Raw genomic sequence first — 14,751 nt, forward strand, 5'->3', positions numbered from 1 at the left:
ACCCTATGGAGTAAAAGACCCCATAGCCCATAAAACACATGAAAAGATAAAGGAACACCTCAAATCATGTCTAAGAGTGGGAGTAAAAAGCTCTTAGCAGGAGCAAAAATAAACCCCAAAAATCCAGCAGAGCTGCTGGGGGACTCACTAGGTTTGGGAAATTAGCCTTTACAGATAATTCTCCCTAACAGAGGGTTCGGACCTGAGTGTGGGAGGCAGTGTGTTCCAAAGTTTGGTTGCTAGAACAGGGAAGCTACAGCCGCCAGCTTTCTGTCACTTAAATTTAGGGAGGGTCAGACAGTTGGCTTGTGCAGATCTCCTTGGTCGAGTGGAGGTGTGAGGTGCAAATTGATTGGAGAGATCTGTTGGAGCCTGGTTGGCGAGGCACTTGTGGGTAAGTGTCAGGGTTTTGTGGGAGATTCTTTGGGTTACAGAGAGCCAGTCCAAGTTGCGTCTGGCGGCTGAGATGTGCTTGTTTCTAGGGATGTTGAGGGCTGCTCTGATGGCGTTGTTCTGAATGACCTGCAGCTTGTTAAGGTTCCTTTGGCTAGTACCCAAGTAGAGCGCGTTGCAATAGTCGATCTTGGACATGATGAGGCTTCTGGCTAGGATGATGCAATTGGCCGTGGAAAGGAAGGGGCGACACTCAGTGATCAGTTTGCACGTGTAGGCGGAGGCAGATGTGACTGAATTGGTTAACTGAGATGAGTGCCTTATAATCATAAGGCCTATGTCCTGATATGTATATAAAAAAAAATCCTCCCTTCTTCTGTGAATGAAATTACTATTTGAATAACTTCTTTTGATTCTAAATTAGCGTGTAACCAATAGTGAGTTCACCAACTGTGAGTTGTAGATATGTACTTAAGTATTTTTACTTACCTTGCAATATTTAACTTGTGGCTTAGTGTAGTATTGTAATAAATAGTTTTCTTTTTATACTTACCTGTGTGGGCCTTTTTACTTTACTCTTTCTGCAAAGTGTCAACTGTACTAAACAGTTCCCCTTCCTCTTTAGTTGCTGCTTGGCCTCCGTTATTTAAGAGTTGGCTTTGCTCAACTGGGGTTGTGAATAATCCTGCTATAACCCCAAGTTGTCTTTTCCTAAATCCTACCAGAAGTAGTGATTTTGAAAAGTCCTCCCAATAACAGTTAAGATCAACCTGCAGACAACTACTATCACTGACTGGGACCCCTGAGAATAAGTGCTGAGAATAACCCACCAACCAATTACCCAGAGAGGTACTCATGATGGTGGGTCCTGAAAAGTCTGTTCAGAAGACCAAACACATGGTGAGTACAAGGCTTTCTTTTCCAAGTGTGATTTACAAGATCCGAACAGCCAGGGACTTGTACCCCAGACCAACAACAACCCAGATGATGGAAACAAATAATAATGCCCCGTCCTAGGAGAGGGACCCTCAAGCTAGAAAAGGTAGCATCAGTGAGGATGTGTCCAGAAAGGCAGAATAACCCGACAAACAGGTTCCGGCAGCTCTCCAGGCAAAGAATGGCAGGGATTCTTCATCAGCTAAGTAAGCAATCTTCGATCCAAGAAAATCTGGGCAGAATTGAATGTAGGTTCACAGCCTCCAACACTCCCAGTGGCTGGCCTAAGCCAGCCCACCAATCGCACTAAGCAGTTAACTGCAAAGTGCTATGGGACAAATGGTATGGTTGGCCCCTCAAATTGCCACTCACCTAGGACCACCCCAAGAAGATGTCAAATTGACTCACCAAGGCCAGGAACTAGTCTGGACCATTTCATATCACTAGAGGCTGGGCTCACAATTAGCCCACATATTCACAATAGCCATTTTAGGCCTACCTCGAAACATCCCTAATATATTAGTGCCCCAGTGGCACCAACAGGTATATTAGGCCACTAATTAGGTAAATCAGTTTGCACCCCTAGTAAAGCCAAAACTAAATCACACCTGCCACTAGCATAGTCCCCTTAACCAATGTAGCCTGTTATAGTTACCCTAAGGATATAATGGGGGCTTTGAAAAGCTCTTACTGTCCTAGGAGCCATATGGCCTACCATGGAACCATATACTCTGGTCAACAAGGGTTGCAGTGGAATGGGGATTTCAGTACAATTCCCTCTGGCCACACAAATAGGTCAGAGATAACAGAAATGAAGAAGGGCAACATCAAAGTGTTACAGGCTCCGTAGAAAGTGACTGCAGACCTCCCAAATATGAAATTCGGTCTCAACAGTGGGCTTGCTAGCTTTGCCAACATAGGTACGTATCTCCACTCAAGAACATTTAGTGGCTTGCTCCATAATGAGACTAATATAGGCAGGCCACAGTACAAGTAAAACATGTCCATGTGGAATGCCACTATAGGCCAGTATTCCCAAGTAATAACTTGGATGTTGTGTTTTCCCATAATGCCAGTAGAATTGCAAAGCCCACTGTATGACAACATGTTCATGCAGGCTGTGCCAATATGGGCCAGTGTGCCCAAATAAGGTCACTCATGTTGGCTCTGTCCATAAGGCCAGTAATAATGCCATGCCACTTTATGAAAACATGCCACTATAGGCCGGTATCCCACTTTAAAACACTCATGTTGTTTGCTCATAATGGCAGTGAAATGTCATGCCATTTAGTCTAGCAATCGGTCCCCCCCCCCCACCGTGGCCTCACACCATCTGCTCCTCTGTTTGCAATCTTCCCATGCCATTCCTCTGTTGGTTCATCGCAATCGCATTTCATCCATGAACCCTACACTCACTCACTTGAATCTCATTCATAGACACATTCAGACATATATATACAAGGGTTACCAGTCAAATGGTCGAAAACATTTGGTCGACAGACAATTTGGTCAACACCATTTGGTCGAATGCCAAATGGTCGAATTTTTTTTTATTTATTTTTTTTACCCATTGTTTGGTTTTTTTTGGGGGGGTCCCCCCCAACCCCCTTTTTTTTCTTTTTTATTTTTTTTCCCCACACGAAAACCCACAAAACACATATATATAAAAAAAAAAAAAAATTCGACCATTTGGCATTCGACCAAATGGTGTCGACCAAATTGCAGTCGACCAGTTTGCAGTCGACCAGTTGACTGGACACCATATACAAGCACTCGTATCACTCCAACAACTCTTGTATATAAACAATCACACACACATGTGCATGTATGGGATACCTTCTCGCTCTCCAAAGGGCTCCATCCAAGCCATTGCTGCGCTGTTCCAGGTCAGGGATTTGGAGCATCCCTTCACACCTCCCTCTTCTTGCCCTGGTCAGACTGAAAGCGATGTCGGCATACTCACCCCACCCCCGGCCTGAGAAAGGCAGGGGTGAAAGTTATTTGTTTCCCTTCACTGACTGGATTTCCAGCACCCATTTAGGGAAGTCTATGGCAGAATTTCGGGCAAGGTCTCCCTAATGCCTTTCAGAGCACTGTACATGGGTATTTGGTGGGCTATAACAGCCTCCCACATTGGCTTATTTACAGCACTCTGGAGACATTGGCTATACTATCAGTCCTTCGATTTGTGAGTGAAAGAAAGGCATGTGTTCCATAATGCAGTTTCATTTTGGAAATATAATTTTTGTTAGCATAGGTTTCAGAACCTGGAACATTTTGGGGCAGTGCTTGAGCACAACCTGTGGGCATGCTGCCATATTAACGTTATCATAAAATCCAGTTTTGACTTCAAGTATTATCAAATACTTTAAACTATGACATTAACAACAAGAAAACAGTTGATGATAAACTATGTGCACTCTTTAACAGAGGCAAGGCAACCACTGTGTCTTCCTGTTAAACATTCCCCTAGACAGGATATCTGTAGGGCAGCCATGCACATGTTTACAAAAGGTGACTGTTTCGAATGACATTCAGAAAAAGGCACTCTATTGTCGCAGAGGAAGCAGTATGCTGCCTCCTTAGAACTTCCCCTTCCCATAGTCCACTCACATCCATGTATTTTCTGCTAGACAAGCCGTTGTTGAGAGGAGGTTGATCCCTTTAGTGTCTCTTTGAAGTTGCTCCACAAAGTGTTGCTAGAATGGTTTCGTTTCATTCTGCTGGACCCACTATTCAACCCAATAAATCATGCTTGCTAGGAGGCTAAACCATGTTTTTCTTTTACAGCTCCATTTAAAGTACTGCTATGAAGCTGTCCTGATGCACGCTGAGCAGGTCCTGCAGAGGCATGGCGTCGCCACTCCGTCCTCCATGAAACCCACAAACAGTACTGCACAGAAAGTGAGTATTCTCCCCTCCCCCTTGCCCAAAGCAGAGGTCAAGTAAACCAGATAGTGAATGGAGACATGTAGCATACTTCAGAGATATGAACTTGTAGCTTTGGATAGTTCTGACAATAGAACCCTGTCAAAAATATTCGCCAGAGTTCTATTGTCTGAACTATACACGTCGGCAGCTGAAACCATGATTATCCCTAAGTTCCAGGCGGGTGTTATAAAAGGAGCAGGCACCTTGACTAATCTTCGGACCTTATCAAATGTAGTACATTACTTCTGGCAAGTACGCGCATGTTATGTATAGGTTGTTTACATAGATTTTGGTGCTGCATTCGATAGTGTCACATGAAAAAACTATGGAAAAACTTGTCTCTCAGGGCATCCCTCTAGGATTACTGAGAATATTGGTTGCCCTGGACTCAAACACCTCTGTCGGGGTGAGACTAAACAACTCGGTCAATCTTAGTGACCCGATTGACACCCACATGTGTCTCAAGCAGTGGTGCATATTAGCACCCCTTTTGTTTGATCTATTCTTAAGTGATCTCTCGGCTTCCCTGGAGAACAAGCAGTCGACACCCCCTAGGCTGGACATGGTGAAAATCCCATGGCTCGGGTATGCTGCCGATTTGATCTTGCTTGACTTAACACCACAGGGGTTGCAGAATACATGTGATTGTCTGGTTCACTATTGTGATGAAAATGGTCTGAAAATAATTGTAGGCAAAACCAATTCTATGTTGTTTAGCCCAAAGAAGTTGAAACAAAAACATTGCATTAGCATGAAACAGGGGCCTTAGGATTAAATGTTGTGAAGAAGGTACTCTTCTTAATGATAATGGCCTGCTAGCTAAAATGCGACATTCTTCAATTCAAAAGGTTCCCGTTTTGTCAGACATAAAAGGAAGCGCACAATTGGATAACCAGCAAAGGGAATACATTAGCTAATTTTCTCCAAGGAAAGTTGAGCCCTTCAGCTGAAAGGGTCTTATTAGCTATTGATTCTGAACAAGTATTAATCAGTCTGGCTACTAAAGCCTCTGTGGAAGATTGTCACACTTGCTGCTTCGTTCCGGATGTTGTAAATATTTGGTGGCCCATCCCTACAATCTTCTCATGGCTACCTATATACGTGTTGAGTTCAATTTAAGGAATACACTCTTTATTAGTAGGGGAATTTGCCTGACTTTCGCTTCCTGTAGACTCTGTTGAGATCTGTTGAGAGTTGAAGACATTTATTGCAGGAATGTGAAGCACTGGGTTCCCTCCGATGCAATTTTTATATAGCAATAGTGACTAATATGGAGACCATTGGACTTGAATTTTTATGGCAGGCTTACTTTAACGGCAATAACCTCTGCCTTATCTATCATATGACGACATTTTGGGATAGTGTGTCCGACATGCTGTAACATTGCAGTAATTGTTGCCTAATTTTCTATGTTTCTATTTTTTCTGTGTTCAAATCTTTTTATTAAGGATTGAAAAAAACTAAAACATAGAATCACAAAAGTAATGCTTGCTACGTGCACTCAGCAATTAAGTCTTACCACACCCGTAGTCTCATCCATAGCACATCTCTCTAATGTCGCAATGCATGAACAATCCTTGTTAGTGGCCTTGATGTATTGTAGGAAGCCTTCCCATTTTGGGAAGAATAGTACGGTTGTATTGCGCAGTATGTTTGTCATTTTCTCACAAATGGCACCACATGCCTCTTAACCAGTCATCCATAGAGTGGTTTATCTTGGGCTTCCATTGAGCGGCAATAGTGTTTCTGGCCTCTAGTAACATCAGTCTGAGTAGCCGAATCGGGTGCTGTTGGTTGCCTGCTATGCTGGCTTACTGAGGAGTCCACCAGCCTAATAGGCAGTTCCCTGGGGAGCAGTCTATCGGTAGGTCTGTTACCCACTTTAGTGTATCCACCACCTCCGCCCAGTAAGGTCTAGGCTTGGGGCAGTTCCACCAAATTTGTATGTATGTGCCCGCCGCAACACACCCCTTCCAACAGAGCCCAGATTCGCCTGGCCCTATGCAAGACCATCTCAAATGGCAAAAGTACCACCTCATAGCATGTTATAGTTTTTTTCAGCTTGCTGAGTACTGACTGTTATTTTTGGGACCCCCTTCCAAATCTCAGCCCATTGTGTGAGCTCTAGCTCCTTGCCTAAGTCTTTATGCCATCCCTTTGTATACGATGGTGGTTTGGTCAGAGCTTGCATGATTTCATATTTTCTATTGTTCCGGTGACTGATGCTTGATTTTGATATTTCATGTCTAAGTATTCATTTATTGTACATGTAAATGCATGCATGACAAATATTGGCTGACGTTTTGTTTTATTTTTGTATTTAATATAATGTATTAGTTCCAAGAACTTTTTCACATCAATACAATCACAGTTCAATAACAATAAAATATAAACGGTCATACCAAATTTTGCCACAATTTACAGAAACAAACATAAACAAAAATTCAACATAAAATAGGTGCCCTAAAGTTTCTCTAAAATTCCCCACTCAATCTGCCACACAACGTATAAAGCAATCTTTAAGCTGGTATCACCTGAATGTATGCAATATTTCCAAAAAGCCATTCTCTTAGGGAAAGTGGATTATGTGCAAAACGTCCCAATAATCGCTCATTGTCACTCCTCAATTTCCCACACCATGTCAATATATGGCAGGCATTTTCTAATGCCGACGGCTCTTTACATAATCTACAATTGTCCATCTCACGCGGGATACTCTTAATCGCACCCAATGTAGTAAGAATGGGAAGCTGATCCAGCCTCAACAACAGATAAAATAGCTGGTCCCGCACTGCAAGACATTTTTTAAAAAAAATAGAATTGGGGTTTGAGATATTTATAATAAAGCATTACATATGGGTATAATTGTTAACCCAATCCCATTCTTTCAACTTATTTTCATAATCAATCAACAGGGTAAAGTAATCCTGCGACTAATAAGGAGTCCATCCTAGTCTTTTTCGAATAGCTCTGTTGAGAGATTGGCCCATTTATGGAGACATTTACAACTGCTCCAAGAATTCAAAACTTTGCCCATAGCGTTCAACATTGCACTTTTTGATCCCTTTCGTGCGTAATGTATAGCATTCACCTGTTTTTCATTACAACAGCTGCCAATGACATAAACCCAAATTCCAGACGTATAAGTTCCATTTGTGTTGATCTAGCTAAACACGAAACCGATCTCCAAAAATAACCTTCAATAACCCCAAGCGATCTAAGATCGTCCATATTCAAAGCCTCCAAGCCATATACAACTGCTGGAATACATCTTTGTTTGTACAGCATAATAATGCCTACATAGCTGTATCCCCCAGTTTGTAAAGTAAACTTTTTAAATAGTGTGATCTAAGCAATATCTCCCCACCTTCTTTGGTTCTTAAGATCATTATATTTATTGTCATATTCAAGGCCAAGCTATTTATGGACTGAGGTAAGGTGGGTTTTAGGCTCTAGGAATGGAACCTGCCAGTGCTAAGCTCCAATTATATTGTTGTTGCAAGTTTAGGCAAGATCACAGGAGCGGTCTTGGGGTTTAGCCTAAGCCCCAGTTTGGTAAGTTGAAAGAGAAGGGTTTGTTGCTCCCGGCTATCTTGCTAAAAATAAATATTTTCAACGCTTTGGTTGGTACGAAGTTAATTCGTTTATTGTTCGGTGTTTTCCGGTGATTGTTTCTAAATACATGTGTTTATGAGAAACACTATTAAGAACTTTGTTAAGCAAGTTGAGGTCAGCCGACACGTGTTTCGACCTTACGGTCGTTCTCAAGGCTGAACAATATTCAATTAGTGATCAGGTAGTGAAATATTACAATTTTTCAGTCGTGGTGTTTTAGGTGATGTGCAAACATAGTGATAGGTAACAACATGACATCAAAACACATTGATGTGTTGATATATAGACATTTTGAAAAGGGAAGAAAAACATTGGAAGAAAAGGAGGGAGGAAAAGACGAGAGAGGTAAGTAGCTGGTTAGAATTGGGCTTGTGGTGAAATAGATTGAGGTAATTGCCTCTTACCCAGTTGCGGTTTGCTGTGTGCCCTCCGTGGGGTTCTGTATTGTAAACTGTCCTTTACGGCAGTCCTGGCTCCTGTTGGGCCCACTTTTCGACCCCCAGAGACTCTCAATACACCATCAATCAAGCCATTCCACCCAGATCCCTTCTGCTACATAGCCATTGGCTAGGACCAACCCACCCCCGATCCCCAATCCCAACTCACAAGCACTCGCGAGGTCTTTCGCTGATCCGCGGCGCATGCGCAATCTGCTTACTACCACGCGCATGCGCCGGGACCAGCGCCAAGACACTACCCCTCGCGCATGCGCGACCGGAGACCAACGTGAGTCAACAAACAGTTCTTATGGCGCCGCCCGGCGCGGTGTGCAGAAGCAGCAGAGCACCGCCGGGGACGCCAGACAAAGCATACAGGTGAGCCTCCCAATCTGGGGACAGCACGCATCCTTGCTCACCCAAGGACAATGTTTAGCATTAGCGCAGGTTTTTATTTTTAAAAAAATTCACTATTTCTCACTTCTCAACAACAGGAAGATAACTGCGATCTATCTATGGCTGGGTACACACAGGAGCACTCGTCCAAAGGGCCCCTGATGTACATCTAGGACCATCCAATTAGATATTACTACTATTAATACTGCCAACGCGCACAACAGGTGAAACTACACAAGGGCTATTCAGGAAAAGCCCTTGATGTTTTCCACCGGTTTCCTGTGCAATGATCACAGCCAACTTAAACTTAAAATAAACGAATGGGAACAGTGACGCACCATGAGGGGATCCTTCCCCTTTTCAAGATCCCACCTATCCCTTCAACCCCTTGTAATTCCTTCTCTCTCAGGGCCCAACAGGAGCCAGGACTGCCGTAAAGGACAGTTTACAATACAGAACCCCACGGAGGGCACACAGCAAACCGCAACTGGGTAAGAGGCAATTACCTCAATCTATTTCACCACAAGCCCAATTCTAACCAGCTACTTACCTCTCTCGTCTTTTCCTCCCTCCTTTTCTTCCAATGTTTTTCTTCCCTTTTCAAAATGTCTATATATCAACACATCAATGTGTTTTGATGTCATGTTGTTACCTATCACTATGTTTGCACATCACCTAAAACACCACGACTGAAAAATTGTAATATTTCACTACCTGATCACTAATTGAATATTGTTCAGCCTTGAGAACGACCGTAAGGTCGAAACACGTGTCGGCTGACCTCAACTTGCTTAACAAAGTTCTTAATAGTGTTTCTCATAAACACATGTATTTAGAAACAATCACCGGAAAACACCGAACAATAAACGAATTAACTTCGTACCAACCAAAGCGTTGAAAATATTTATTTTTAGCAAGATAGCCGGGAGCAACAAACCCTTCTCTTTCTATTTATGGACTGAGACCCTTTCTATTATACTACCTCCCAATACCAGTGATCGGTTACAACCTCTTCTGCCATAACACTTTAACTTGGTTTTATCGACGTTTAACTGCAGCATATTGTCAGCTGCAAAGTGTTAAAGCTCGATGGCTGTCCTACGGAGACCAACAAAGGTGTGATCAAATATCACAATGTCGTCTGCGTAGGACCGCCAACTTGGGAGGACTACAATTCACTATCTCCAGTCGAATGTGAAGGCAGTATAAATGTTAAAAAGCAATGGCGCCAGAAAACATCCCTAAGTCCTTGTTAGTGGTTCTACCCGCCGTACTAGCTTCCCTGTCATCAATCCTTACATGAACAATAGTTTACACTTAGTTGTTTGAATCTATATACATATTTGTGAAAGTTTATTTGTATATTCAGGGTTTGCTCCATCCCAATAACAGTGGGCTGAAATGTTGGCATACCAGTCTGGGGTATACTGGCAGTAGTGAAATTTGACCAACCCCATCCATTCACCCTGCACAGGGTGGGGTCTAGCCCTGTGCTTATCAGTATTGGCTATTTTCAGGAGATTGCTGATTATGCGATTGTTGGCTCCAGCCCACAACAGTTAGTGGACTGAAATGTTGGCATAGCAGCCTGTGGTGTACTGGAGATGGTGAAATCTGACCAACTCCACCCATTCTCCCTGCACAGCGGTGGAGCGGGGTCCCGCCCTGTGCTTAATTTAGGTGATTTTGGGAGATTGACGTTTTTGTGGTTTTTCATAAATAGGAAGTTATGGTGCAATAAAAAATACACAAGGCTAGAACAGACCCCTACGGACATGTCCGCTACAGACCCGGGCAACGCGGCGTGGTACTGCTAGTATGTTTATAAAGCCTACTGGCTGTAATATACAAAATATATATATATTTCCGGAGCCTGTGAATCTGCTTAGATCACATGCTCTACATAGTCCGACATCTAATGATAATCGCGTATTACAAGATTTTTTTTTCGAAACTCAAACGGACGTCAACAGGGCGTGTTAGTAATACTGTCCCTAGCATGATGTGTACTGTACCCATGGTCCTTCATGCGTCTAGGTCCCTCCGATTGTTTTTTTCTACCACCGAAGTCGGTCACAAATGTGGCGTTCTCTTCCAGGCTGATGCCTTTAATTAGTTGAAAGTTTACTTGTAGAGTTTCTTTCTTCATTGTTCGCTTTGCCGCACACCCAACAGACTGTTTGACGGCTTTAATAGAAAAACCTCACCACCGACGACTGACAGATTGACGACCAGACGCAGCCTACAAAGGCCTCTTCGGGCTTCGGCCCATTACAATAGGGAGTGAGAGGGACATTCTTCATACTGACCTCTTTAGAGAATGCATTTTCTGTCATCCCCTTTCCCTTTTTCTCGCCAATCTGCCACCGAGTGTGCAATTACTGTCTCCCTATGGATCACCTCGAAAAAGTTTGCAAATCCTGTAAACTTTTTCGACCTAAAACTTTAAAGGATCGGCGCATCAAACGCTGGGCCGCTCACGTGCAGGACGAGGCCTCCATCGACGTGACTGAAGACTACAGCAAGGGCAGTATCTGGGTCATGAGTGACGCTGAAGGCGAGCAGAGTTCGTCGGAATCCCATGTGCGGGCCCCCGACTCCAATAAGCAGGCCGGCGGCTGTGTGATGAGGACACCCGGCAGCCAGAGCACAAATGAGCACAAAGACACTAAACAGATACCCCACAGCTGACTTTTGATGGTACAGTCGAGAGTCAAAGCCCACGCGGTGTCCATGGAGAAAGCCTCAGGTTCTATACTGTCCTCTGGGCCATTGCTTACGCCTCATGGCAGGCCTCCGAACCCGAAGGTTGGTTCGGACACTGCACACAAAAAGGCCCTCCTTTTGCACGCCGAAGAACAGGCAGCGAAAGGCGCTTCAGCATCCCCCAAGAAAATACCAAAAATGCAGGAGTTAATCAAGAAACACATCAGTGCTTCCCTGCTTAAAGGGAGGTTGCTGAAAAAATAGCACATTTCGACACCTTTGCCCTCGAAAAACACAGAGACTCTCAGGGGCTATGCACCACAAAGATCAAACTCCCTCCCAGGCCACCCCCATCAGGTCAGGCTTCCCACCTTCATTTGACTATAAACCTGAACAGTTTAATAAAATCTTGAGGAGGATGTCAAGTTTTGTGGATTTTATGGACAGACACCCAGATCAACTGTCATCCCTTAAAAATGCCTCCCTGCCAGGGGCCTCGGTACAGCAGGTCTCGTCTTGAGCTACATTAGGGGTATATTACTGCTCACCACTACCAGAAAGAGGGCAGGCACTTCCCTGGCGTCGGCAAAGGCCCCACCAGACAAGGAAAGAAAAAAAAATATACTTTCCATAGAAAGGTCGCCTGAGTGGCATACCAAACCAGAATCGCCAACTAGTTACGTCTGCCACAAATGGGATGACCTGGAACTCCAAATAGAAGTCGCCCCGGAATGCCCAAAGGCTCAATTGCTAGACTATTACAGAAGGCAAGAAGATATCAAACTGCATCCTGAAAAATAACCTTCATGCAGCAGATAATGCAGGACGCATCATATCCGAGGGTACGCTCATCAAGCGCCACGCCTGGCTCAGACAATCGGGGTTTAAGTTAAAAACTCAGGCAACCCTCCCAAACATACCGGTGGAGCGTAATGTATTATTCGAGAAGGCCGTCAAACACCCTTGAGAGTGCTAAGGAGGAATTCGACACGCTCAAATCCTTTGGCAGGTTAACAAACAAGCCCTATGTTCAATGGGGCACCCCAAGCTCTAGAAGGTTTCGTGGTTCAGGGTGTTCAACCTTCCTCGGGCTATACTCAGGGCGGACAGTCTTAGACTTGGGGCCAATCGCAAGGTCAAGGTTCCTCTTCCAATTTTCAAAAAGGAAGTAAGAGGGTCAGAGGAAGGTGGAGAACCTCACTTGGGAGAGGTTCCACCCCTCCCAAACAATGACTCACTGCTTCAGGTCCCCTCCTATGCCACTCCAGTAGGAGGCCGAATTTCTCACTTCAACCATGCATGGGAGAGGATAACGATGGACAAGTGGGTGTTGGCAGGTGGGTATTGTATCGAGTTGTTACAAAAACCACCCTACCGGCCACCAAGAAACAGGAAAATGTCAACAGAAGAAAAAAACGCATTCTGTTGGAATAAGTAAAGGCACTGCTGAGAAAGGACGTCATAGATCGTCCCAGCAAACTAGGTAAACAAGGGTATTTATTCAACGTACTTCCTTGTGCCAAAGTAAGACCTTTCCATGCACCCAGTATTAGATCTGCTCCTTGTGGACAAATATGATGAACCCCAAAAGTTTTGCATGACAACGCTCCAAGAGGTAATCCCACTCCTAAAATGGGGGGACTACATGGCAATATTGGATATGAAAGATGCATACTTACATATTTCAATGCTCCCTGCGCACAGGAAATATCTGCGTTTCAAGATAGTGGGAGTTCACTACCAGTTCAAAGTACTCCCCTTCGGCATCACCTCAGCACCAAGAGTATTCACAAAGGTACTCACATTAGTGGCAGCACACCTGCGCAGAAAGTCCATCCCAATATACCCTTATCTGGATGACTGGCTAATCACTGGGGAAGCTCCTCAAATTTCAAACAAAATACACAAAGAACAATAGACCTTCCTTTCAATCTGGGCTTCTCCATCAACTAAAAGAAATCGTCTAGTCCCCAGCCAAATAAAACCATTTCTAGTGGCTAGTCTGAAGACCAAGAAGGAGCTGGCTTTCCCCTCAAATGAGAGAGTACAAAACGTGCTGTTGCAAGTCCCTCACTACAAGGTCTGTCGCCAGATAACTGTACGCAAAGCAGTGCGCTTGCTCAGAATGATGGCCTCATGCATTCACTTGGTACCACACACGTGACTGTGCATGCGTCCAATGCAGGAATGGTTAGCAAAACAATGGTCTCAGGCAAGCGGTTAGTGGGACGATCTAATGGTTGTTTCGCTAGCCCTGGAACAGGCGCTTCGCTGGTGGTCCAGGGACAAACTGCTAAAAGGGAAACCCTTTCACGTTCCACCAGCACAAACGATCCTATCTCCAGACGCCTCACTCGCCGGATGGGGGTCTCACTTCTGTAAGGAAGGCATAGTATCAACAGTAAGACAAACATAAGTCACCACAGTTCAAGGGTGTTTATTGAACTACAACAAGGGTGTGATAAACGCCTAGCTAATCCAAAATCTACAGATGTGAGCAAGCTGCGACCATCAAATAATAATAATGCAGTCCTAGTGGAGTCTCGTCAAAATAAAAGGGCCCATACTAAAAAAATGATTGCCAATCCTTCCCACTAAATACAGATAGTGTGGGCTAGTGTTCATGAAAAAGAAAGAAGTGTTCACAAAATAATATGTCAAGATGTTCAGGCCATTGGCCTCCCTTCCCCACTTTTTCAGCACGGGACAAGGCGGTTCATTCGAGCAAAGTACACACTCTGGCTTCTTTGGCACGAGAATACAGTTCCATTACCAGCATCAGGGCCTTCTGTGCCCAAGTCTCCTTAATATCAAAGTCTCTTGATTCAGAGGTGTCCGATGTACTAAAATAAAACAAAAAGTTCCTTTTCTCTTATAAGTACTCAATTCAGGTGATTTACCCTGGATCCCCCTCAGCCGGGCTCAGACCCCCCTTTTTACAATGTTCAGAGAATATTCTTTCTTGGGTGACTCACAGTTCACCCCGCATCCCCCTGAGCCGGGCTCAGATCCTTCCTCTTACACTATTGAGATGGGCCTGGCTGCACAACACGCTACCAGAACTGTATAGTAAAGTCTTATTACAAAGGTTGGGTTGCATATACCTGTAGCCATAGTTTGTAGTGTTCCCAAAGGGTACTGCGTCCAAACTTTGCCTAACACTCCTATCATGACTATCTTTCAGTTAGTTCTTTGGTTTCCGTGGGGTGACTTCCTTAGGGCTATTGTTTAGTTGTAGTTTGTGTGATGGTGCATTGTGCTTCCCGCTGTATCTTGATGAGCATTGTGTAATATGGGAGCTCATAGAAGCCATCACCAACATAGCCATCAAGCACGA

At 44.2% G+C, this 14,751-nt stretch overlaps 1 protein-coding gene across 1 annotated transcript in view; it reads left to right on the forward strand.

The window, feature by feature from the left end:
• The window catches only part of PTPN23 (protein tyrosine phosphatase non-receptor type 23), a 1,404,706-nt gene that overhangs the window by 1,305,050 nt on the left and 84,905 nt on the right, over positions 1 to 14,751 (forward strand). Inside the window, exon 24 of the mRNA XM_069645827.1 lies at positions 4,120 to 4,233. Within this exon, the coding sequence (XP_069501928.1) occupies positions 4,120 to 4,233 (114 nt within the window). The remainder of the gene's footprint in view (positions 1 to 4,119; positions 4,234 to 14,751) is intronic.

Source organism: Ambystoma mexicanum, chromosome 2p (genome assembly GCF_040938575.1).
Source record: "Ambystoma mexicanum isolate Mex_15411 chromosome 2p, UKY_AmexF1_1, whole genome shotgun sequence".
Lineage (NCBI taxonomy): Eukaryota > Metazoa > Chordata > Amphibia > Caudata > Ambystomatidae > Ambystoma > Ambystoma mexicanum.